Source organism: Eupeodes corollae, chromosome 1 (assembly GCF_945859685.1).
Source record: "Eupeodes corollae chromosome 1, idEupCoro1.1, whole genome shotgun sequence".
NCBI lineage: Eukaryota > Metazoa > Arthropoda > Insecta > Diptera > Syrphidae > Eupeodes > Eupeodes corollae.
Window position 1 is genome coordinate 142,379,945 of NC_079147.1, and position 26,605 is coordinate 142,406,549.

The following is a 26,605-nucleotide window of genomic DNA, read 5'->3' on the forward strand; positions in this document are numbered from 1 at the left end:
CGGAAGAAGAAATTCATGAAATTTAGACTAATTTGCTTCGAAGCCAAGCAGCTCCAATTCGAAATGAAATAGTTCAACTCAACTTTGATGCATAAACATTTATTAAAAATAAATTAATATATTTGAAAACAAAAATACCACAAGCCTTCATGGTGTTTGTCTTTGGTTCTTAAAGCTATTTTTTAAAAAAAGAAAACACTTTTCGCAACAAGAACTTGTCGGAGGACTTCGGAAAATTGTATGTTTGTATATGTCAAGAATAAAACAAAACAAGTACTTCTTCGCAAAGCACCGCATGCAAATTCCATACGTTGAATTTTGTCGGAGAGAATGTCCGATCAGCTGATCGGACAACTAACTTGAAGTAAAATGTCTCCGATTCGGAGGAAATCGGAGAGAATTCCGCTCCGACGGTTATCTCGATAGGGCCGAATAAGTTGTGAAATTAAAAAAAAAAAAACAAGAAGCAAATGTAATAATTTCGTATTTTAATTTATTTTTTATCACTTAAGTTAGGACAGAGTAGTAAAGAAGAAAGAATTTCTATCAACTTACAATACTTAATTTTTAGTTTGTGTATGTTCTTAAGACATTTAATTGTAATATAATAATAATAATAAATATAACAAATAAAAGCAAAAAAAAAATTATAACAATATTTATATTGAATGTGAACAAGTATTTCTCTTTCAATTCATAAATCTATAAACGTATTTAACTTTTGCTTTTAAAGAAACATAAGAATCAAAAGCTATTCATAATTTATTTATAGGTATAAACTTTATTATCGTTATTTGTATGAGCAATATTATAGCAAACACGTGAGAATACCTTATTATTAGTAGTTTAATTTAATTGACAAACAAACAAAAAAATCTCAGCATTCAACTCATTTCAGATTTCAATTCATTCATAAAAATAAAAAAAAATGTACAATGAGAAAATAACAATACAAATAATAAATACTGAAATCTCTCATCAGGCCCTCTCTCAACAAACAAATACAAAATTACGAGATACAAAAAACACATCATACACAACTTAAGTTTATGTTTTTTTTTAATTGTAAATTAGAACTTTGTTTATTTCTGTAAGTATATGTATGTATAAACGGTTAAGATTATTATGAGAAATATTAATTGTTTTATAATTTATCAAAAGCTACTTTCAGTTGTGATTATAGCACGTTCTTATCGCAACGTCCTTCTGCAGTGCCTTTTCCACTTCCACCATATCATCATTTTTTCTTTTCTTATAGTTTAACTTCTCGATATAAAAATATATATAAATTATACTTTTATAGAAAATGTTTACTGTTTGTTTTATAAATGTATAAATTGTTATCAAAAAAAAGGTTAAGCTTCAATTCATTCACGCTTTATATAAAGAACTTAAGGCATTGGTATGTTTTCGGGTATGTATTCAAGAAAATTAGCCGGAAATTGGCCCTGTCTTCCATCAGAGGATTCTCCAAAGAGCCAGTCTTCGTTTATTCTATATAAAACAGTGATGTAATCGTTCTCCTACAATACAAAGACAACCAAAATTATTAAACACTCGATTAAACTAACACACAGGATTTGTTTTGTTAAATGACAAGTTTGCTTTATTTTACCTGAAATACTAAATCTCCAGGTTCACCAGCATCGAAAGTATACAGACACCGTACTTGATTTGTTTGATTATTGTTTGAATTCTTTATTGGTGCCTTAGCATTGCTGCTGCTAAAGCTGTTTATTACTTCTTTCTTCTCCTGATGATGATTATAGCTTTGAGTGTATGATGACGATGAGGAATTGCTCAGTGAAAAAGAAGTAGTTGAAAGAGAAGATGTCGTTGTGGTTGTCCTTGAAACTTCAGTATAATCTTTAAGGGGTACTTTGATTTCAATGTAGTTTGTTGGAAATATTCCTTCACAGCCGCTTCGGTTACGACCTCTCAACCATTCATCGTTGAGTTTTTCCAAAATGTAGATTTTTTCGTTTTCCTGTTAAAATAATAAAAAAAACACAAATTATTTATATTTTAAAGCGAGAATACTTGAGACTAGTTAAACAAAAATGAAAGTACACAGTTCGATTTAGCAAAGGGCCAGATACCGTTTAAGTGGGCCACAAACTACAGAATTGATGAGGCATAAGACAAGTTGTGGAAGACTCTGTGTGAAATAAGTATTGGTAAGGATAGATTTGCTGATAATAATGTGGACTATGATGATCCAAATAGGGCATTCATATCACCAGCCAGCAGGGGAGGAATTCCGCAGATGGAATCAACGGCGGCGTCTACAGTTTCAGTTAGGTGAACTACTTAATGAACACCTTATAAGGCTTCTACGACATATTTCGTGCTCAGGCCTGTAAGGAGCGATTAGCGGCATTTTATTATTGATCTGGCCCTTCAAGTTGTGGATTGTGTCGTCGGAAGCACCAACAAGCCGACAACCGGTACGAACGGATTTACTGATGACGAACCAAGCAATTGAAAAAAGTGCAACGTACTTCGGATCTGTTCGTGGAATGTAAGGCTCCTTAATAGACCAAGTGCGGCCGAACAGTAAGCGGAAGGCTTAAACTGTTGCAAGGTATAACCGCTATCCAAGAAGTACGAACGTAGTTCATATATCTTGATATCCAGAAGGGGCAAGGACATTTCCTGAAAAATCAACTGTCAACCAGCTTGACCACATTGCGATCAACGCACGCTACCTTCCCTAGTGTACAGGATGTTCGAACATTCCGAAGAGCCAACATTCACAAACCACTACCTATGGAGTATAATATAGAGTGATGTCACAACAGGAATGAGGTTCATAAATTTCACAAATAGGTACAAAAATCTTCCCAAGGATACCAGCCAAGTAACGAAGCCTGTAAAAACGACATACAAGGGGAACAACGTAGTAGAATCGCAGTCTATGCTGAGAATATAGAAAGACAGCTTCTAAAAATGATATAACTGTTTTCAAAGCAGCAGACGATGACTTGGTAGGGACCATGCACCAACTGATGCCCAAAATATGATCGGAAGAATGCATGCCCGATTAGTAGAACCTCAACATAGTTTGTTCAATATTAAAGAAAGGACACCTTCTGAACTTCCCCAACCTCAGAGACATCAGTCTTCTGAACCAGGCATTTAAGTTCCTTTCTGCCGTCTGAAGCCTTTCATCCAACCTGATAGGTCCATATTAATGTGGCTTCTTTCTAGTAAAGTCCAGCATTGACCAAATATTAAAATTACCGCATAGCTTGCGAAGAACCCAGGAACCTAAAATAGACACCCACCATCTTTTTATCGATTTTAAGGCCAAGTAATACAGCATCTATAGGGAGGAGCTCTACAGAGCAACGTCTAGTTTTGGCATCCCTGTCAAACTTATCCGTTTGTGCAGAATGAAGATCAAGGTTTGAAAAGATCTCACTGATGGGTTTGATAGAAAAAAAAGGTTTTAGTCAAGGCGATGCACTGTCACGCGACTTCTTCAACATCGTTTTGGAAAGAATTATGCAAAACTTTACCCCAACCCTAGTGGCAAAGTCCATCTCATTACTCAGATACGCCGATGATATTGACCCAGTTGAAAGATAAAAGCTTGATGTCAGTAGCGCGTTTTTGAGCACTGCGTTGGAAGCGGAGAAGATGGCAAGACCCATTATATGCTGTCATCCAGAAAAAAAATTGAACGACAACTCACGTCTTGCACAAAACGTTACAATGGACAGCTATAAAATTAAGGAAGGTAGTTGAGGACTTTGGCTACCTAGGCACCGTTATAAATTCAGACAACGACTAAACGAAACGAAAATTCCCACTGGATGTGGGAGACTTGTGGGAAAGGACCTTAACCAACTCGGCGTGCAAAGTTGAAGATCGCTAGAAAGGAGCCGAGCTGGGTGGAGACTGATGTTGGTTGAGACCCAGGTCGGTCCCGGAATGTAGCTCCACTTTAAGTAAGTAAGTAAACAATGAGATGGGGGGTTTGTATACCCCCTGTTAGGCGGGAAGGGAATTTTCCAAAAAAGTAAGTTGACATACAAATTAAAAGATTGGAAAATAATGACAATATTAACATTATTGTGATATAACTTTAAAAATGTAAGTCTCAAATTTAAAAACAGAATAAACATTTTCTTTTGCAATTTTTATTCAGTAATCAATGGCCTTATCAATTGTTGATTAAACACCAAAACGTCAAATCTTGAAATATATTCTATTTTTTGACAGAATTGGAAAAAATTGCATTACATTACAAGTAGCCTTTTCTTTGCCCCAATAACGACTTGGAGAATAAAGCCCTGCAGCACCACTTCTACTTGCGAAACTACATAACGCAGTGGCGTTCCGAGAACCTCGATTTTATCAGATTCAATGACTAAAACTTGGCAAATGCCATCATCGCCGGGCAAAACGGGAATAATACCCTATTAGTCATGAAGATAGAGTTCCAGCACATCTTCGATTCATTAAAGAATGAGAAGTCAGCAGGTGTCGATGGTATATTCAACATTGTACTACGACGTTTACCTCAGGAAGCTGTGGACATTTATACCACTCTGTTTAACAGCGTTCTGAATAATGCATATTATCCGGTCTGTTGGAAAACAGCTGTGGTACATCCTCTAACGAAAAAGGGAAAGGACAACTCCAATCCGGCGAATCTCCGGTCGATAAGTCTGCTTGCGAGTATCAGTAAGGTATTCGAGAAGGTTATAAATAGAGCTCTGTCCAAGTGGACTGAGAACAACAAAATAATTCCGGATAATCAGTTCGGCTTTAACTCGGCTTAACTTCGGCATGACACTATTCATGCTGCGTCTAAGCTTGTTTCTGATATCCAGTGGAACAAATCTAAAAGACAATGTACGGGTGCTTGTCTGGTTGACTTGGAGAAGGCCTTCGACACCGTATGGTTAGAGGGTCTGTATCTAAATTTAAACAGACTTGGCATAAGAAAACCATTGCTGTATATGCTTTATGACATGCTTAATGGTAGACGATTTATTGTAAGAATTGGCAATGTAACATCTACCAAAATATTGATATAAAAAAAGGTTTTCAACAGGGAACTGTTAACTCTCCGATCTTATTCAGCATTTACATATATCAGTTATCTGATAGCAAGTCTGACTCAGGCAATAGCTTACGCCGACGACCTAATTGCGTACAGAACGGCCCCAAAAATATTTTTTTAAAATTAAGGTGGCACAAGCAGGGATTGAACCCAAGACCCCTTGCATGACAGTCCAACGCACTAACCATCATGCTACGGGTACTACATTGACAGAAATTGAGGTTATCAAGACATTTTTGCAGGGTGACTTCGACAAGATTCAGCAATATTGCGATGACTGTTAGTTGAAAATCAACATTCATAATTGCGAAACTATTCTGTTTAGGACTTCGCTGTTTGGAGCCTCAAGGGATACGAGAAAGAACTGGAAAAATCGACACCCACTGGCGAATAAAAGTGCAGTAAAATACCTTATCATCTGGTTGGATCAGTACTTGTATTTCGACAGACATATGAGAACTCTGGCCAGAGCTAGGGGAGACTTTGCCCTGACAAAGCAGGGTGAAGGTGATTTGCTACATGCCCCTTATCCTGCCGGTGATTGCCTATGGGTGCCCGGTATGGTTTAACGTTGCCCCATCTCAAATGGAAAAGATTCGGGTGTTTGAGAAACAATGTCTGCGACGTTACCTTGGACTACACAGAACACCAGAGTCGGAGTACAAACATTACTATTCTAACCAGGTTCTATACAACAGAGCCAACATAAACAGAATAGATAAGTTCTTGCTGAAGCTTGGTAGTGGACACATTGCGAGAGCGATGTCGTCGACTAACAGGTTAGTTTTTGGGTCTTACTACCCCAACAATGAGTACTACGAAAGTGCACGTTTAAGTGGCAACATTCCGCCAGCAGATTTTCTCTTTTTAGTCAATCGAGGGCTGATACAGGATAGGGAGGCGGCTCAGCTAATCTACCACGTCAGCCGTAAAATTGTAGATGGTGGTGGCATTTTGGTTAGTTTTAAGAAGCTTAAGTATTACAATGGGTTTCGTTTTTTTTATTTAGTTTTATATTAAATAAAAAATAATGATAAAGATATCAAGTTTTTTTTAATTTCCTTGGTTTAAGATTAAGTTATTGTTATTTTGTATTAAATTTGTTCTTAGGCCGAAAGGCAGTAGTTATAAGATAATGGATTGAATTAAATTAAAGATGTGCGGATTCAAAATCAGCAGTAAAGATTAACTACAAAACGTATTTTTTAAAACTAAGAAAGTAATAAGGAGTCAAAAAAATAATAAAATACAGTTTTCTTAAAAAAGCTTAGATATAAATTAAGTTGCTTTTATGAATTGAATAAATAATCGATACCACTTACCCTAAAACTAAGATCACCTTCGACTGCACCATCGAATTCATAAAGAGCAATACCGTATGCTTGTTCATTTTCACTATCATCATAATAAGTTCCTAAGCTCAATGCATCTGCTCCACCTTTGATTACATCCAGGATACTCACTCCACCTGGTGGAGGTGGTGGTGGTGGACAATTTGGCATTGGTGGTGAAGGTGGCGTACTAGGATCTTCACTTATTATTGACTGTTTTGCACCTACAGCAAGATTATATCGTGCCTGTTCCAACGTTGGTGGTTTTGGTGCTTTAGGTTTTTGAGAGATTTTCGGTTTTATAATAGTGGGCATGTGTAGAGTTGTAGGTGGCGGAAGCAAACTCTTTCCATTACACAATTGATTATCGGTGTTCTGTTGTATTCTATTTGTGGCCACACTGTAATTTCGAACTGGAGCACTTCCTAGACTGGAATAACAACTACTTATTTCGCTACTACCCCCACTGAAGGCATCCCACGGATCGAGGGGACTTGTTGTGGCACGACTGCTGCTAAAATCATCTTCGAATCCTGATTCTGGTTGCGATACACTTCCATTGTTTGGCGAACTAAAATTCGAATCCGAACTAAAACTATCAACAGAAACACAATCACTATTTGACTTTTGTGTAAATGTCGGAGAACTGGGTGGTGAATCAAAACTGATCAATTGGACATTTGTGGTCTCAGACGATGCTGGTGGTGCAAATGTTGTTGGGGGAAATGAATACAAGGAATTTGAGTGCGATTGACCTGAGTTGTTGCCGTAAAAAGAGCTAGAATGTGAGTTAGCAGTGGCATCTGGTCTCTGAGATGGCCTTTTTGGTGCTTTGGTTGATTTTTTACGCCCAAATATATTCGATAGAATATTAACCGATTGAGTTGGTGGTGTTGTATGACCATTATTTATTTTCGGTGGTGGTGGTCTTTTGGGTGGTGGCGGCCTTGGTGGAGGTGCTTTTTTCCCATTGACCATCATCGGTTCAAAAGGTGATCCATCCCAGTTTGTTGTTGGTGCATATCGAACGTTGGCCGCAGGAAATTTTCTTGTAATTGACGAAGAATTTGTGCCATTAGACGTTAGGGAATTGTTACTATTGCTCCGATATATTGATGAGGTGGATGCGTAATTATTTTGTATACCACCTTTGTTGACGCCTTTTGTAGGCGGAGGTGGGAGTTTTATTGTCAACTTAGGTACGACGCCCCCATTTTGCTGTTGTCGTTGGTATTGTGATAAATTATTATTGTTATTTCCAATGCTCGATGGTGGAGGAGGTGCGGGACGTGATGGAATTGTCATGCTATGGGTTCCTGAAAAAAAAATATAAATAAATACCACAGTAAAGAGGTTTGTTTATAAAGAGTAAATATTTATTTATTTAATTTTTAAAGTAGCTGCATTACTAAAGCAAATTCTTATCAGTAGTTGACTTTTTTTTGCAGTATACACGATTGTCTGAACTTGATTAAAACGAAGCGATGGTGAGTTCAATTTAAATCAACTGAGGAAACGAAAATACTAAACAATAAATCATACAAATATACATTGAATATAATAAAATGTTTGTTTTGAAAGATTAAAACTTTAAACAAATGGTAAGTTACTGTAACATAAGTTTATTTGGTGTTTTAAATATGACCTAAGGAAAAATACCATTCGTAAATATATCAGAAGCAAGTAAAGACACAGTCCGAAAGCAGTTCCGAAAAAGATATAGGGAATGATAAACGAATAAGGGCTTCCAAAATTGTGTTCTTTGAAGTAAATAAACAGTATGGGGTCAGCCTGAGCATGGCAAAAGTTGTGTTCCTAAAAGAAAAACGGAAGTCAATTTGCGGTCAAGCTAGCATTTGTTTTCATTATATTGCTGAATTTGACGGAAATGACAGAGTTTAATTAAATTTATTTATTTGTTTTCTTAGCTTTTAAAATGAAATTAAATAGTTCCCTTTCAGAGGACTGAAACTGAGTCCAAACTGTTATGAACAAAAAGAGGTTTACTTAAAATGAAGACCTAGTCATCCTACCTGTCCGCATTTGTCCTGCAGAGGAAGCTGAAATTTCCTTTATTTTGGCGTTTGACAACTTTTAAATTCACTTAAGATTGACCTACGCGATTAAAAACGACAATTTTTTTAAAACAAATCTGTGAATAACATATGTAGTTTATTAAAATATTTCGCAATCGAAAGCTCTTGGATACCAGAATATAAACAGGTTTAAAAGAAATTATGTTTGTAACTTTATACTTCCCAAAAGGGCCGAAATTGGGTTTTAGGGTGAACTAAAGAACATTCCCAGAAGAGCGAGTATTACGGTAAAAAGTGTGAGATTGACGTAAATGCGGACCCACATCCGAAGAAGAAGTTCCTTAAGATATTTTTTAAGCTTATCAAGAATTATCGTTTCCATGACGACATTAGTGCCATCGGTTGATTATTTAAGGGAGTAGAAGATTCGGATTTGCGTCAATTACTTAAGGGAGTAGAAGATTTGGATTTGTGATTGGCTGACAAATGCTATTTTCCAAACGACCCAAGTAGAATAAAATTAATGGAAAAGCTAAATTAGGGGTTTTGCTAGCGACGATACCATCTGAACCGGTGAATTAATATCTGTCAGTAGTAGTACGAGTACGAAAAAAGATCGGTCCCATAGAATCATTAACAAGCTCAAGAACTAGGCGAGCCATGACGCTATCAGGCAAAGTGAAATTTGCGGCGAATCAGCTTGAAAACAAATTAGAGCTAACTAAAGGAGTATCTTTAACGGCAAGCGTAAGGATTAAGGAAGATGCTTTTGGCGTCATTTTTGATCATGCTTAAATTTGGTCCTTCGGATATGGACATTGTAGGCCATCCTAGTCTGTTCAAGACTTTTCTGGTGTTACTCAGTTGAGTTGGCTCTAAAACACCTGAAGCTCACCTATTTCTACTTGATACTTTTAACCCTATTCGGAATAAAGAAATTAGGAAACATAACACTAAGGTCCAATGTGCCCAAAGACGTCAATATATTGATTGTGTATTTATCAGGTTCAGAAGTAAGAAACAAGTCAAGAATATTTTTTGCTCCCCCATTAAATCTGATGGTCGAGAACGCTCGTTGATCGAACATAAGAACGATTTCAGTGTACAAGGAGGAAATTCTTTTTTGGTATTTCGTTAGTCGTTTTCATAACAAATTTTCAATTTCTGTCGATGAAAAATTTGCTAAAGACTATACCAAAAAATAAGATTTCGTCGCTAGTATTTGATTCTAAAATTTTAAAAATCTTTAATTAGGGTTAAAGTAAAAAGTCAACGACAGATGAAAAGGCTTGTTGAACTCATGGAGGAAAATGATCATCTTGCCAAACAATTCAAGATAGGTGTCTCATTAGTAATGCTGGATGGGATTCTTTTGCATAGGATTTGAATTTTATCGGATGGAAAAGAATGGCAAGTAAGAAATGTTTTGAATTTTATAACAAAAAAATAATGTTTGCGTTTAGGTCTTTTTTCTGGTTCCGCGAGCTACATTCTAGACAAGAGCGGCAGTTTTTTCTCGAGGATGTTTGATATTTTGTAAAGTATTTTACTTAAGGTATGCTGTGCTAGTAATGGATTAAAGTCGTTCCCAGCCCCTTTTTGATAGCTTCCTTTCTTCCGCGAACAATATAATGATAGCAGCTAGCTTTAGGATCGTTGGAACTGTGATAGAACGCTTCCGAGGAAAGTCAATTTTGATCAAACATAGGATGTACTTGAACGCTTTTTTGTACAGACGAAAGTATATAAACTCAAATAATTATAATCTTCTTATTGTCCAGTAAATCTATTGGATTTGCTTTGGATCGAATCCATCTATTCTGAAGCAATAAACATTTTTTTTTCTATTTTCTTGCAAAAGTCATACCGAAATTTTTAAAACGATAATCTTCAAAACGATTATCATTAACGATATCGTCAATAATTTGCTTCACGTAACTTTATCACTATCGTCTCGTCAATCGTTTTTAGCATAAGTTCGTTGAGTATATTCCAAACACTCTTATACTATGACTGAAATGTCAAATTAATGCTTGTTCAAAAAATTGAAAATGTTATTAAACTTGGTCTTCCTCTATGCGAAATTTTAAAATTTGCAAAAAATGTATTGTTAGATAATAAACATGCTAACTATTTTGTGATGTTTATTGTTATTGTTACTTTTTGTGTTTTCATTTGTTGCCGCCGACAATAAAAATATAATATCAAAATGTTTGTTCAATGTCTGATATTTTTTGTAAATCAGCTGCAGATTTTGTCCAGGGGAAGGAAGTGAAGACTCCGTTTTATCCACAGGAACATAACTTGGCTTCAAAAATGTTTTTTGGTTCCAAAACTACTTTGGATTAGTGCTTTGTCCAAAGGGGATACTAAAATCGTTACCTGTCGAATATTCAATGTTCCTCCGCCCCAAAGTTGCAATAGTTACCGCAACTACGACAACTGTCTGGCAAATTTATTGTGTATATCATTTTAAAGTCCTTTTTTTTTGCAATTCCAAAACTAAAATTGTTTTATTTATTTAACAACAATTAAGAGATATTACTAATGTTTTGTATATACAAAGATCCTCACATATGGGTAAGAATAGATAGAAGGTTCGAATCATCTCTTAATTTTCTTCGTAACCGAATTAATTGTATTTTTTTGAGTTTTTATTTTCATTTTGTACAAAACTAAGGTTAGGATTAGGTTATAGTGGCTGTCCAAGATGAAAACAGACACACTTAGGCCAGTTTAAGGGCCCATTGTGATACCGAATGAAACTTGAGGCTTCCTCCTAAGCTCAATGAAACCAGCTTGAGTCCCTTACGAAACGTGAGAGGCTGATTATACCGATATGATTTAGATCGTTAAAGAAGAATTCTCCTAGGTAATTCTTGCGTTTTCGAGCTAGAGCAGGGCATGTGCAGAGAAGATGAAGAACCGTTTCTTCCTCTTCCTCGTCCATACAGCTTTTGCCAAAGTCATTTGAGAATACGCCTAGTCTCGTGGCGTGTCCGGTTATGACACCTATTATCACCTTGAACGTTTTAAATCCAGTGTTGGCCAGATGTTTTTTATGACTTGACACGTGGTGATGTTGTTCCACCTGGTGCCTGCCCTCCTCACATCGTCTTGCATTAGCAGCAGTTTACAAGTAGCCAGTACTTGCCAAACATGGTAGCATGGGCTGTACTGTACCGTTCCTGGCGAGTTCATCTGCCTTACAGTTACCTGGAATGTCTCTATGGCCCGGCAACCAGCAAAGGTGAATATTAAACTGTTGCGCCATCTCCATTAGAGATGATCGACAGTTATGGACTATTAAAGAGTTTGTAGAGACAGAGTCCAAAGATTTGATAGCGGCCTGGTTATCATAGAAAATACGGATATCAGATGTTGATATCACGTTTTCTTTGAGCCAAGACAAGACTTCTTTTATCGCCAAAAGTTCCGCCTGGACCACGCTACAATCATTGGGAAGGCGAAATGAGAGACTTAATTTCAGTCGTTCAGAGTACATACCTTCAGAGACTCATCCTCCAAGAATGTCCTATCCTCCCAAAAAGATCTAGGAGGAATAGAAATCTGGAAGTTTCTGTCGAATTGCAGTTGGGGGTGGTGTAGTCTGTGTGCTTGGGAATTGATTCTAAGTACCTTAGAATTACGGAGTGGCCAATGTTGTTGTTAGCCCACTGCGACGAAGCTTTGAGGCGAATAGCAGAGCTTTCATTTATTTGTTTGCTAAATATGTCAAGAGGTGTTAGGTAGAGCAAGGTGTCGAGTGCCGCAGACGGGGTTGTGCGAGGCGATCCGCTTATACATAGGCAAGCTGAACGTTTGATTTTACAAAACTAAAAGAACAAAACTAAACTTAGTTATCAAAGGAAATTAATAGCAGACGATAACTACTTAGCTGTCGTGCAAACGCTATCGTTTTGGCGATACCACTTTGACGATATCGTCTTACGTGAAGTGAGGTTATCGTCGAAACGCTATCGTCTAACGATTGTCGTTTTACGGAATGACCAACCTGATCTTCGTCGTCACTACTGTTCAACGAAAAAAAGTTTGCCACACTAAATATTTCTGTGTTGATTGTATTTTAAAACAATTTTATTTTAAACTCAAACATAAACAAAAATTGAAAACCAATTTTTTTCAATTGAATTTGAATAACTTTTATGTCAAATTTGAGCGACAACGGTCGTTTAAATAAAATGCCTACCAGAATTAGGGTGAATACCTACAATACATCTGGCTTATGACAATCAAATTTGTGATTGACTATTTTTCATTTTTCAATTAAAACGAAAATATGTAAATCGAAAGAAGCTCAAAAAATGATTTTGGGAATACTAATTAACCTAAACAATTTTTCAAAAAGGTCTGGAAGGAAAGGAGTGGAAGGACGGCGATTGTTTGAAGCTCTCAATTGGACAACATTTCCTTATTTTGTAATATAAATAAATCTTCTTTCAAAGCACTTTAATTATATAAAAACAAGAAATAATCAAATAGACAGTAATGAATGAATCTGTTTTCATGTTTCAAAATTTGTTCAAGCAAAAGGTGTATTTTTAAAACCGGTTTAAATCGATTAAGCGGAAAAATAACAACATAAATACAGCAGTTTATTCATACTCTGTAAAAAAAAACATTTTCTTTATGTACATCTTATTATGACTATATTATTTTTATTATTTTTTATTATTTAATTAAAAAACTAGCTAAATATTTTGAAGAAGAATAAGATGAAACTTAAGTTTTTTGCTACGTTAAGTAACAATTGAACTTTTAATGATTGTTTGATATTCCAATTCAATTTCAATGTATATTGTAGCTCCTATATATCACAACTAAAAATGGAATTGTTATTTTCTCAATATCAAAAAAGAAAGTTTTCAATAAAAATATGATTCATATAAAAAGATTCAATAAAACCACACAATATAAAAGTTCTTTGTGTAGAGATAACAATATGAATAGCAAATATCTACCACCTAACTATACAACATCTACTTTTATATAAACAAATAAATATTTTATAACAATAAAAGGAAACAAAAATCAACAATCGACGACGGCTACGACGACGACGACACGCCACGAACGTGAATAAAAAAAGAAATAAATAATAAATAAACAACACTTGTTTTAATTAAATATAAAAAAAATGAAGGTCGTCAGCTGCTTACGTAGAGTGGATATCTAAACAAATACATACCATCATAAGTACATTATGTATGTTCCTATATATTTATATACCAAATTTGTTTTGTTTTAAATCAAACGTGCTACATTTGAGATTCTTCTAAGAATTTCACTTGAATTTTATTTATCGCTGGTTTGCAATGTGTTACAATAGATATATAAGTCTAATTTGTTCTAACTTCATTGACGAAAACATCCATTTATAAAAACGCCGGGGTATGACTTGGCATTGACAAAATGTTTCTTTATTTTTTTTTAAATATATTTTTGCAAATATACATATGTGTTCATCTTCATTCTCTTTCTCTCTTTCATTTTATCGAGTATTTACTTCAATACAAATTGAACTCTAAACTCCGCTTAGTCACATATCTCTGAAATGCCATCACACTGTGCTTAATTTTTCTTTTTAAATAACATCTCGCTAATAGGCGGCCATATGTCTATTCAATTAGATTAAAATTATATTATCATTGTAAATTATTTATATTCTTTGTTCTGTTCACACCTCTAAAAGTGAGGAACGAGGTCCAATAACTTAAAATAGTATTGTTCTAAGATTGTTTCATTTGTCAGAAAAATAAGTTGACACTTTTTTTTGCAGCATTGAATTGGAGTACACAACGAGAAATTGATCTCAACATTGGGCAGATTTAGACAACGAACTTGAAGCAAAGCAAGGCTCTAGTAACTTATTCACCAGCTGCCAAAAGGTATTAGGGCTAAGAAGTTATTCAAGTAATAGACTAGGAATGTTGAAGTTGATCATAATCAAAATAAAGCACATTTATACAAAAACATTTTAAAGTACTGCTTTTATATTGAAAAGTTGTGAATATTCACAAGAAATATCAAAATTATTAAACATCTCAAAAAATTCAGTGTTAAATATCAAGAAGAGGAAACAAATTGATATAAAAAAGGTCGAAAGCAGTTAAAGAGCAAAACATCAAGACGGTCAGCTTCAATAAAGGCGGGGGACTTAAACAAATTGGAACGGTTTCCAAGGAGAAACACTTACTGTCAGCTAAAAATTGGAAAGCCGGGTTAGTCTTTACAAAGAAGCACGAAGACTGGACCATTGACGATTAAAAGAAAGTTATTTGATCTGACGAGAGAAAGTCAACCGTATAGGGACAGATGTGAAATCATATTATTGGTCATCACTCGAAGCACATCAACTTCAAAAGCTTTTAAAACCGGGCGGTTGTTCTGGGAATGTTTTTCATTGAGAAACGAGGGAATACAAAACAAATCTTAATATTTTACAATAAAATTGTACATCGTTTTTACAAGCAACCGGATATAATAAATCATAGATCAAGTTTCAGCAAGATGGCGGTCCGAAGTAAAAATCGAAAATTGTGGCTCAAAACTTGAATTCAAAAGCTAAGTATTTTTAACGCTTGATCCGATGAATCAAGTTCGTATTTTAAAAAATATTTTTAATCACTTTGTTTAACAAAAAAAGGACTACAACATTTTGGTTAAGAATACGGACATGACAAATTTGCGGTCTGCCGGATATGACTTTTCACAAAAAGAAAATATAATAAAATAAAAAGTACAACTAATTAAATTATTTGCGTATTAACAATATTGATGATAAACAATATTAAATCTTGTATTTTTAAGATGATTTAAAACATAAAAGATTATTTGAATTAATTGTTAATAAAGCATATTTATTATTAATAATAGACTATTAAGTAAAATATTTCAATGAGAAAGTTTATTTTTAAACTCAAACAGCGTTTGTCTATTCTATCTGTACAACAACGGCTTTTCGTGAAATATACTTATGCCACTTTCTTTGAGTAGGCTTGCGATGGACATCATTTTTTTTGACGAGCAAGAATATAGTTGCCCGTTGCAAATGCGTGTTTTGAACTTGTTGTAATTTTGTCAGGTAAATATCTTCATCTTCCTTTAACCTGAGAAGCAAGTTTCTACCTTTAGTGAATTTTTCCTTAGAACAAAATAACTATGACGTGCAAAATGATTAATTTTGAACTAAAACTTAAATCTATACTATCCATACTTCCATACTGCCTAATTTCCATACTTCCATTCTAAATTATAAATGCGAAAGTAACTCTGTCTGTTACTCAATCACGCCTAAACTACTGAACCAATTTGGTATGGAGATATTTTGATACCCGAGAAAGGACATAGGCTACTTTTAACCTCGGGAAAATGACACATTCCCATGTTCAGGTGAGCCGATCACTTTTACGCCTAAACTACTGAACAGACTTAAATGAAATTTGGTAAGAGATAGTTTGAGACTCAAGAAAGGACATGAGCTACTTTCGAATTCGGGAAAACAACGCATTCCCATGGGAAATTACTTTCCGGGGAACCTGATCGCTTTCACTCCTTAATCATCAAAGATTTGGACAATATCCTGCATATAAAAAATAGCAATTGGGAGTGGTTGTGTGAGAGGGCAATTTCAGCTCCAACTAATGAGATAGTTAGCCAGATAAACGAACAAAGTATGTCGGACGTGGATGGAGATATCGTCGAGTACGTCTCAATAGACAACATTATGGACATGGAGCATTGTTTCCTAATTCTTTGGAAGTATAGGGGTGCCTTCTCATAAGTTGAAGGTTGATGTTCCAGTCCTGTTAATGAGAAATCTTGACGCACCAAAGTTATGTAATGGTACACGGCTACAAATTACTCAACTAGGACGAAATATTATAAAAGCTATATAACGAAAAGTGTTTTAATTCACCGCATTCCAACCGATTTGCTGTTTAAGTTGAAAGAGTGCAGTTTCCTCTGAGAGCAGCATTTGCAATAACAATAAATAAAGCTCAAGGAAAAACACTGAAGTCAGGTGTAAATTTGTAAAAAAAAAAACTGTTTTTCCCATGGACATTTATATGTAGCGTACTCAAACCCACAAAATCTTTACGTAGTATATGTAGTATATCTACTTCTTAAAATGTATTAACCTAAACTATGACAATCACACTTAGTATTGCCTCATCCCATCTCGACACAGTTCAAACATACGTACACAAATGACAGTTGAAATGTATGTAATAGTATTTAATATGGTATTTTATTTTCGATAGTATTTTATCTGCTCTACTCAGAAAAAGCCTCATACATTCATAAATAGGGTTGTTACTTTTCTTACGCCTTTAATTTGTATTTCATCGAATGCAGATTCAAAATTATCTTTAAATTATGTGCCAAATGATCATGCATTTTACATAAAGGTAAATATTCTTTTACATCTCAAAATAAATTACAACACGTTGACTCACATTTTGTCAAATCGTGTGTTTTGGGACAATTATGACTGAAGATTTTCATCACTTGTATCATATTTAACATTTCATGCCTTGTCACACGGCGAGAAAAAAAGTTTGATTTTTGTGTGACATCAGAGAGCGAACACGTTGACCCTTTAAGTTGACCGTATAATCAGCAGGTTTAGACGACATAAGGAACTAGAAGATAAGGCAAGTTTGGAGTATCTGATTCAACACTTTTATTTTTGTTTAAAAAAAAAATACTGAGAGAAATTAAAACAAGAAAAATGTCGAGAAAGAGTTAAGCGTGAATGAAAGGGATTTGATAAATAATCTACAAGTTAAACAAAGAATGTTCTACAACAAAGTTTCAAAACCCATTTCCAGAAGTTGATCAACGATCTAGAGAACCATAGATCACTTTAGGCACTCAGGGCAGGTAGTATCTAAAGCAAAATCCGACCATATCGAAGCTCTCAATAACAGATAAGCGCGTAAGTAAATGTATTTTGGATTAAAACCATTTTAATACTTAAGGGCACCCAGAAACGGTTTTAAAGAACCATAGTTCGAAATTGATTTAAGTCGTGCAAACCCAGAAAAAAGAATTAGGTTCGCTAAGGAGTACGTTAACAGTCCTCCCACAAGGTAATTTTCTCAGACAAGTCTAAGCATAACATTTTTGGGTCTGACGGTCGCCTTAGGTTGTGGAGAAGTCCAAATGATGCCCTTAATCCGAAATGCACTGTAAAGAATGTGAACCATGGTTGGGTTAGGTTGGCGTGGGTTTGCATGAGGTCTTCAGGGGTAGGTAAGCTGGACATATTCGAAGAAATTATGAATCAGTTTGTGTTTATTGATATCCTCAAACAAAATTTCAAAGTAAGTGCCGAGATGCTGGGTATTTAGAACGATCCTAAACACACGGCACCCCACATTAACTACGAACACCACTACAAAGCCCAGACATTATGATTGTTTTAATCGAACATGTGAAGGATGCACTCTAAAAAATAATACGTACACCCGATATTCGAAATGAATCCCAATTAAAAGACATTTTATTACTGCAATGAAATAATATAAGAAGTTCTTACACTGAAAAACTTGTCGTATCCGAGCAAACCCAGTTAATAAAAGTAATAAGATTGAAAAGTTATCCAACAAAATATTACTTGCAAAAGTAATAAACTGCTTACCGTTCTTTTTCCTTATTTCATTGTTGCACACAAACTTTTCTGTATCATTGTATTTTCTGCACAATTCTATTTAATGTTTTATAAAAAAATATTTCTTTACAATACAAAATATAAGCGATGAACTTGTAACTCGCTTAAGGAGTGTTTTGGAGACAATAACTTCTTTGGTAGCTTTTGCACGATCAACAGTTGACTCTATGTTGTGAGAACCTGCCAATTGTCGCTTAAGAATTTGTATCTATATTTTAAGCGAATGATTTCTCATATTATTACTGTAAATTTAGAAACTTTTATTTGCGGCACAAGTTATTTTTTAATCTAACACTGCTTTCTTTTAATTTAAATAAATCCAGTTGTTATAGACCTGTAGAATGTAGGAGAGTTTATATTTACTTTGTTTTTAATTTTTATAATCTTCTATTGATATTGATTGATTAAACTCTCACAATTGCCATAGGCAATTCCATTCCATACTTTTGATTCATTTGACAAAATTTAATAAATTTTAATATGTTTTGTTCACTATTTAAACAGAGAACATTGCTATAAATTCGATTAATGCAGGTTGTTGCCCCCGCCAAGCGGCAAGACGACCAAACAAAACACGTTGACGAGCTGAATGTATGATAGTCTTCATCAGTCGTTTCGATTTGATTACGTATCAAAGTATATATGTAAATTATACGGCGACGAAACGAACGTTGAGAGAATTTACAGTCTATTATGCAAATAAGTCTTCAAAAAGAATTTTGTTTGCTCCTTAAAACAACAACAAGAACAGAAAAAATAATAAAATATAATAAAACGACAAAATGAAAAACAAAGCTTTTTTGTACATAACTGTGTTGTGGTTCGATTAAAATAAATTTAAAAGCACGTATTCATGATTGGGCGATGATGGTTATAGTTATGCTTTTATCATAGAGGCGCACATAAATGTGATAAATGAGTATAAAAACTTCTGATACCTATCTAAATAATTTAAATAAATTTTAATAATTTTCCGAGTTTCTGGTTTCAAGTCTTATCTTTAAAAATGTACAATTCTATCAAATCAACTATTTTAATTTAAAATCTTCAAAATGCATCGTGTTGAATTCAGTGATTTCTTATCCAACATTTTTAGAGTCGATTTATTTCATTAATTAATTAGTTGGCCTACTTTAACAAAGAATTAAATTAATGTTGTTGTCTTCCAACAAATTTGTTTTTAAGTGACTTAATTACTATTTTATTATAAATTCTCAACATCAATATTAAGAAATATTATCAGAATAAAATGCCGGATATTTATTTGACGGCTTTTGAACAAAACACATATTACAGTGTTTTATTATCGCACCAAGTAAACAACACTAAACGGTATCATGATATTAAAAATAATTACTTTTTTCGAGGTTCATTTACTGATCTCAATGTAAGTTTCAGTTTCAATTTCTGGACACCTTCTCTTAATAGGCCTTAAGTTTCAAGTCGAATGCACAAAATGCTTGTGTAAGATTTACATAAATAAATTTATTTGTTTTTATAGTACATATGTATGTGCATGTACAAATATTAACTCTGGCCTCTCTTTTTAAAGCGTAAGTTAATAATTTATGACACGAGAAGGAAACGAGAAAAGAGGAACAAATTATTTGTTAAGCCTAAATGGAACATAAACATGAAATCGAGAGTACACATAGTTAGTTACTCGTAGTTAAAGAAAGTGGATGATAGTGAAAAACACACTTTTAAGCGAAATTGCTTCCTGTTTTGTTGTATGGAGAAGATTGAAAAAATGTGTAAAGATTATTTTGTGTCTAAAGACTAAAATAGATATACGTAAAACAAGCTCTCATTTTTAGATGGGATTATTTGCTGTAGACGTTTGGTTATGTATTTTATAAACCGATTTATTGATGTGTTGTATTTTGCCAAAAAAAAGCGTCATTGAAAAATAAACAGTAATTATACATTTCATGATATATTACTGATTTAGTTCAAGAAAATCAACAACATGATAATAAGTAGTTACTATCTAGCAACTACCTTAGTTCAAGAAACTTAAAAACATGGTAGTAAGCAAGTTACTATCTAGCAAACTACCTTAACTTATACTCCATTGTTCCAGCTAAACTCAATTGTATTAATGCAGTAAGTGGATTCACGTACATGTGATAAATATAAGTGACATAAGGTATATTATTTGTTCAACCTTCGTTTGGTCAGAGAAGCTACAAAGCTTAATTATTAATAGTTTTCCTTTATTACCATGATATCAGAATAGACAAGACAATAATAATTTGTATAAGGTTAGGTTACCAGAAGCTATAAGCTAGTTATAATTTCGTAGTAGAATTTTAAAGATGAAACAATTTATTGAAATACAAAATGATACAAAAAACGTTCAGTTTTTTTTTTAGTAATTTACAGGTATTTCAGTACCGACAGGTTAAGTTAGGTTAGGTTAAAGTGGCTGTTGGTTGGGAAGTCCAACACACTTATACCAAAGCATGGTCCGTTGTAATACCACATGGATCAGTTGATCAGCTTAACTCGTCGAACCAATTGGAGCTCCGAATGAAGCGTAGGAGACAAATAATGTCTCGTTGAAGTAGTGATAAGGCAGAGCATGTGCACAGAAGATGAGAGATTGTCTCCTCCTCCTCCTCGTCCATGCAACTCCTACAAAAATCATTGGCAGGGGCTCCAAGTCGAATAGCATGCCTTTCTGTTAAGCAATGCCCAGTCAGGACACCTATAACGTAGCTAATGTGCAATCTACTCAGAAAGATTAATTGTTTTGAGCGCCTGGCGCTAAGATTAGGCCAAATAACGACAGGAGAAAACATTGAATTTTTCAAGCATTTAATTCTACTGAAGCATTTAATTCTATTGAAGTTCCACGTCCTAAGGACAAGGATTTAGAAACAAATATGAAAAGCTGAGGGACTGCCGTCAGCGAAACAGTTTAATGGATTAGAAGTTGTAGACAAGAGATCGTTTATGAATACAAGAAAAAGAGTTGGAGACAAAACGGAGCCCTGGGGAACACCAGCATTTATTTTATGAAATTTGAGTCTTTAAACCATCCATTACAACTTGTATTGAACGGTTAGAAAGGTAGTTTCTAGTTTAACGAAGAAGAGATTTATCAATACTAAAAGCATACATTTTCGATAAGAGAGCTTGGTGCTAAACTCTAGCAAATTCCTTTGAAATATGAAGTGCAATAATCTTACTTACTCCAAAACGATGTAAATATTTATTCCACTGTTTGGTGAGATACATCATGAGATCGCACATTGGACCATTTACTACGAAAGCGATACTGTCAGTCATTAAGAAGCTTTCGTTCCGATTGTACGCGTATTTGGACGATAGTTCTTTTTTAGGAACAGGCAGGACAAATGCTGTTTTTCAACCGCTCGGAGAAAAATCTGTAGATTAGGAAAGATGGAAAACCTTACTCAATGGTTTTGTAAGCGTTAAAAAACACCTCTTCAGAACAAAAGGGGGGTACCATGCTGGTAAGCGCATTTGATTGTATCAAGGTCTTTCAGTGCTCTTGCAACTGCACGAATGCGAAAAAAGATTTGTCCCTAAAATCATTTACGCTGTCAAGTTTTTTTTTAGCATTTCATTTGACATTTCTAAATTTTAGATTCAATTTGACTTAAGGATAGATACACAATTGAGCAATGTGAAGTTATTCAAACTTTCTATCAAACTGGTCGTACTAATCTAAATGCATATTGTGAACTTCGTGATTTTTTCAGTCAATTTAATTGTCCAAATATGAGTACAATCGGAAAAATCATGCAAGAATTTGAGCTAACCGGGTCTGTAGGTGATGTAAAAACACCAGTGCATGCTCCTACCGATCATAAGAGCCCAGCATTTGCACCTCTCACGCTCGTAGTTGATTGCATAAAAAACTTTCATTTACACGCTTACAAGGTACAATTGACGCCAGAACTAGGTAAAGGCTTTTGAACATTTTAAGCATTCTCAATTTTCTGGATAATGGCAAGAACTAGAATCAGTGGATTCGTCAATAAGCAGAATTGCCTCATTTTGGCGAATGATAAACCAAGAGTGATTGTCGTTTAGTGCGGTTCATATGAACGCGGCATCATCGGGTCGTATTTTTTTTCTAAATTAGGCCGGTCAGGCAGTTACTGTGAATGGAGTTTGCTATCCTGAAATGATAACGACATTTGTATGGCCCGAATTGCAAAATATGGATGTGGACGATATGTGGTTTCATCTAATCACTCAAGTAACGGAAGAATGGCTTTTTTGCGTGACAATTTCAATGGCCGTATATCTCACTTGGTGGCGATGTCAACTGACAACATTTATTGATTTGACACTGTTGGACTTCTTTTATTGGGCTTATTTGAAAGAAAAGTTATACGTCGATAAGCCAGCAATGAGACGATTTGGTACATTTACGGCATTGAACCTCAATTATGCCTCAGCGTCAATGATAATGATGTGCCACCGAGGTTATTTGGCTGAAATTTTTTTTTTTTTTTTTCTTAAACCCTAAAAGTTATCAACAATATTTTCTTAAATAATTAATGTTTTATTTAAAAATTCGATAGATGATTTTTATACCTTCAACAAATCAATTCACTAAGTGTGTTATCTCAAGAAATAGGCCAGTCGATTGGCCACCTTGTCTGTGCGATTTAACACCACTAAACTATTTTCTTTGGCGCTACGTTAAGTCATTAGCTTATGTCAACAAGCCGCCAATGTTGGAACAGCTCAGAAAAATGTTGAAAAAGCTTAGAGCTAATGTTGGAAAAGCTCAGAGCCAACGTTGAACGTGAAATAGCAGACGGTTCGGTCGAAATGTGTGGCCTAACGAATCTACCTCTGCATACGTGCCATTTATAAATATTTTGATTGCACTTCAAGACGATAAATAAATATCCCAAATCATTAGCGTTTTATTAAAAAAAAAATTGTCTTATAACAGAAAAAACACTGCTACTGCAGTTTTTGGTTTATTAATTTAATAATCAAACAAAGTAAACAAAAAATTGATAAAAAACACGTGGACCATCAATTTAACTTTTAATACTAAGAATTGAGTAGAATCAAAACCCATTTTTAAGTGAAGTTATTAATATATTGGGTCTTAAAAGTAACAGAAAAAGTGTCTTATAAAACAAAGCCCCGAAACAAATATGATTTGTGTCACTGTATCTAACTAATTTTCTTAATAAAAATGTTCTTTGTTTAGGTGGCTCATGTTATATCTACTTCAACTTTATTTAAGTCTCTATATGAATACATTTGTCTTTTTCCCATATGATCTAGTCGCTAGAATATCTTTCATTGCAAATTTAAGTATTTATACTTGTCTAATAAATACAATTTTATCAAAAAGTTATTCAAGGGGTTTCTCCAATCATACAAGTTTTTCAGTTTATACACATACATACATATGAACTAAACCCATATGCAATACTAAAATGATTCATTTTCATAGAAAAACTATATGGAGAAAAAATGAAAATATTTGATATATTCAAAAACATACCTATACATAGTATGAAAGTATATCTTCGATGCATCAACTTGACGTAGGTATTTAGATATGGCCAATTTAATTGATTTTTTGTCGATTGTTGAAACCAGCAGACTTACAAAATACACAAGTTAACACCTGCCCTACGAACAAAATGATCTGTTGTTGAAAGTTTCTTCTTTCAATACCAAAATATATTTGCATTAAACTTTACAATTATTAACAATATACTACATTTAACTTAAGAACCAGTTTGACCTTGTTAATCAGTTTCTTCAACTTTTATCAACAAACTTAAGAATGAGAAACAACTAAACAAGACGTAGTTATAAGCTTACATATATATTTATGTATTTAATTTTATTCGGTCCACTGATCTTAGAATTTATATATATGTAGCTACATCAAAAAAGTAACACCAAGTCAATTTTATTGCATTTACATTGTTTTCTATTTCTACGATATATATATTCACACGCATAAATATATTTTCTTTCTTTTTCTTTTAAAATAAACTTACCAGTGAATGCTGCAAACTGCAACTATTGTGCAATGAACAAAATTAATAATTGCGTAGAATTTTTCGAAAAAAAAGTTACGAAATAACAGGAAGTCGCGACTTGCGAGACAAAAATACTTTAATTTCAATCAACGGGCTTTTTTGACTCACTTGTTATGGCGTTCTATCTTTTTTTCTTTACAACAAATCTAGTTTAAATCAATTGCAAGAATTTTACCCTAACAAAACAAAGGATAACTTCTTTAGAATGGCAACAAGTTTGTGTATATTTTTAATAAAGAAAAGAAAATACTATATTTAGCAGGGAGTTGTGTTTTCTTTTTTTATAATTTTTCACAGCAGGAGATTAAAAATCGAAAGAAAAAAATAAAACAAATTAATTACTAGACAAACGAGCGACGACAGCCAACCGTCATTAGTGCAATTTTGTATAAAACTCGAAAGTCGAAAAAGCGAAACAAAAAACAGATCGGAATCGGAGTTCGACTTCGAAGATTTCCCTTGTTAAGTACAGTAGGAGATAACATTTTGACAGATAGATGACTCACTCAGTTCAGGCGATGCGCAGCTGTTTGGAAGAGTTCAGCGAGCCACTAGGTGTGTTCGTGTAGCAAACAAATATACATTTCAACGAAACGTATCACCATTGACATACTATACATGGACTGCTAGTGGTGTGAATTTTCCATACAAAATTTGAATAAAAATGGTTCCACTTCAAATTAGCTACACTAGCCCTTTCAGGCACAGTGGCAAAAAAAGGTAGGAAATTTTTAGCGACATCTGTTTGTATTTAGTTGGGATAAGCTTTTTCTGACATAGAAAGTATTGACATCTAGTATAATTTGTTGAAGACAAACGATGCCATGTTTTTTTTTTGCTGTGAGCAGTACTGTCGTTTTGCAAATATCAAGAGTAGTATTTTTCTATCATTTTGGGGAATATTTTCTTAAATTTAGGAGTAAAATAAAAAGACAACAAACACATGCTTAGCCCATGAACAAAAATTAAAAATAATAATGTCCAAATACAAAGTTAATTGGGATATTGCGAAGGTTAATGTTCCGAAAACAGACAAATAGAAGGATGTATTCAAATCAAATGGGGTGGCGCAACAGTCCGTTGTGAACCAGGGCCTAGTGACTTACAACTCTCAACCATTCCTGTGTGCGAGTACTGTTGTCAGGAATGGAAGGGACCTACAATTTAAGGCCGAATCCGAACGGCTAATTTGAGAAAGCACTTTTTCATGACAAGAATTACTCTTGAAGGATTTGTCAATTCCTCGCAAGAGGCAGTACCCGCGAAAATTATTTTTTATAAATTAAGGTGGCACAGGCAGGGATTGAACCCAAGACCCCTTGCATGACAGTCCAACGCACTAACCATCATGCTACGGGTACTACTAGAAGGATGTATTGTCGTACCAAATGTTTGCTTTCACTGCTCATAGGCCAACATTTTAATATAATATAGTTGAAATAAATAATTTCAATTCATCACTTTTTGTTTATTAAATTAGAAATTGACAATTAAAATTATATATATAAGTAAAATTCATTATTGTAAATTCGATGTTTCATATTTTCAGTTACAAACATTAAAGGGCCAGTTATAGCTACCATTGAAATCGATCCAGACGTAGTTTCCCTTTGATTAGAAATGAACATTATATAATCATCCATCGGAAATCACACAAATAATTTTTTTTTTTCAAATGTGTAATTTCGCATTTATTTTTCTCTACAACGGACTGAAATTCATTTTTCTGAACAGCTGATACTTTATGTCAAAAGTGAAACGAATCGTTCCGATGATTTGTGTTCAAATTTCACACAATTCCAATGATAGATTTCTGTCAGTAAAATTTTGTCGGTGGATTTTAATCGGGAAATTCTTTCAATGACAGAAATGTTTATGGATAGCTATAAACGACCTGTCAAAAAAATTCCAATGTCTGTTTTCAATGATGGAAACCAATGATAGCTATAACTGGCGGCTTATTCAATGTTTTGTTATTCTCGATTAAAGTTTTCGATGGCTCCCATTTGTCGGTGAAATTGTTTTTAAGAAATTCCTTAGCAGTTAGTAAGGCATTCACCGTTTCTACCTTGAGTAAATTTCTTTTTTATCTTTTATAAGGCTTACATCTGAAAATTTTCATTCTGCTGTTGCACTATTATTGGGACATTATATTTTAAATTTTGGTTTTTATTGGAAACCAAATACAAATTTCTTTTCCGTTTTATTTTGGGGAGTAGTTTTCGTCCGTGGGTAGAGTAGCAGTTGACTCTGAAAATAGTAAAATACTACTATAGTAGCAAGAACGACAGCAGTGGTTGTGAGTATAAAATGTAAATGTTACACAATTTTTCCGCATAGCCCTCTTTGAGCTAGTGTTTTGTCCGTTAAAAGTGGAACCATCGTGAAGTTGGCTACTAGCAGTCCAT

The 26,605-nt window shown here is 34.2% G+C and overlaps 1 protein-coding gene across 1 annotated transcript; it reads right to left on the bottom strand.

The window, feature by feature from the left end:
* Positions 1-473: 473 nt before the first annotated feature.
* LOC129938802 (uncharacterized) lies at positions 474-24,604 on the bottom strand. Its single transcript, XM_056046569.1, has 4 exons — positions 24,156-24,604; positions 6,397-7,721; positions 1,616-1,987; positions 474-1,523 (listed from the first exon to the last, which is right to left on the bottom strand). The coding sequence occupies exons 2-4, from the start codon at positions 7,708-7,710 to the stop codon at positions 1,392-1,394; spliced, it is 1,818 nt and encodes a 605-aa protein (XP_055902544.1). The 5' UTR covers positions 7,711-7,721; positions 24,156-24,604; the 3' UTR covers positions 474-1,391.
* Positions 24,605-26,605: the final 2,001 nt, after the last annotated feature.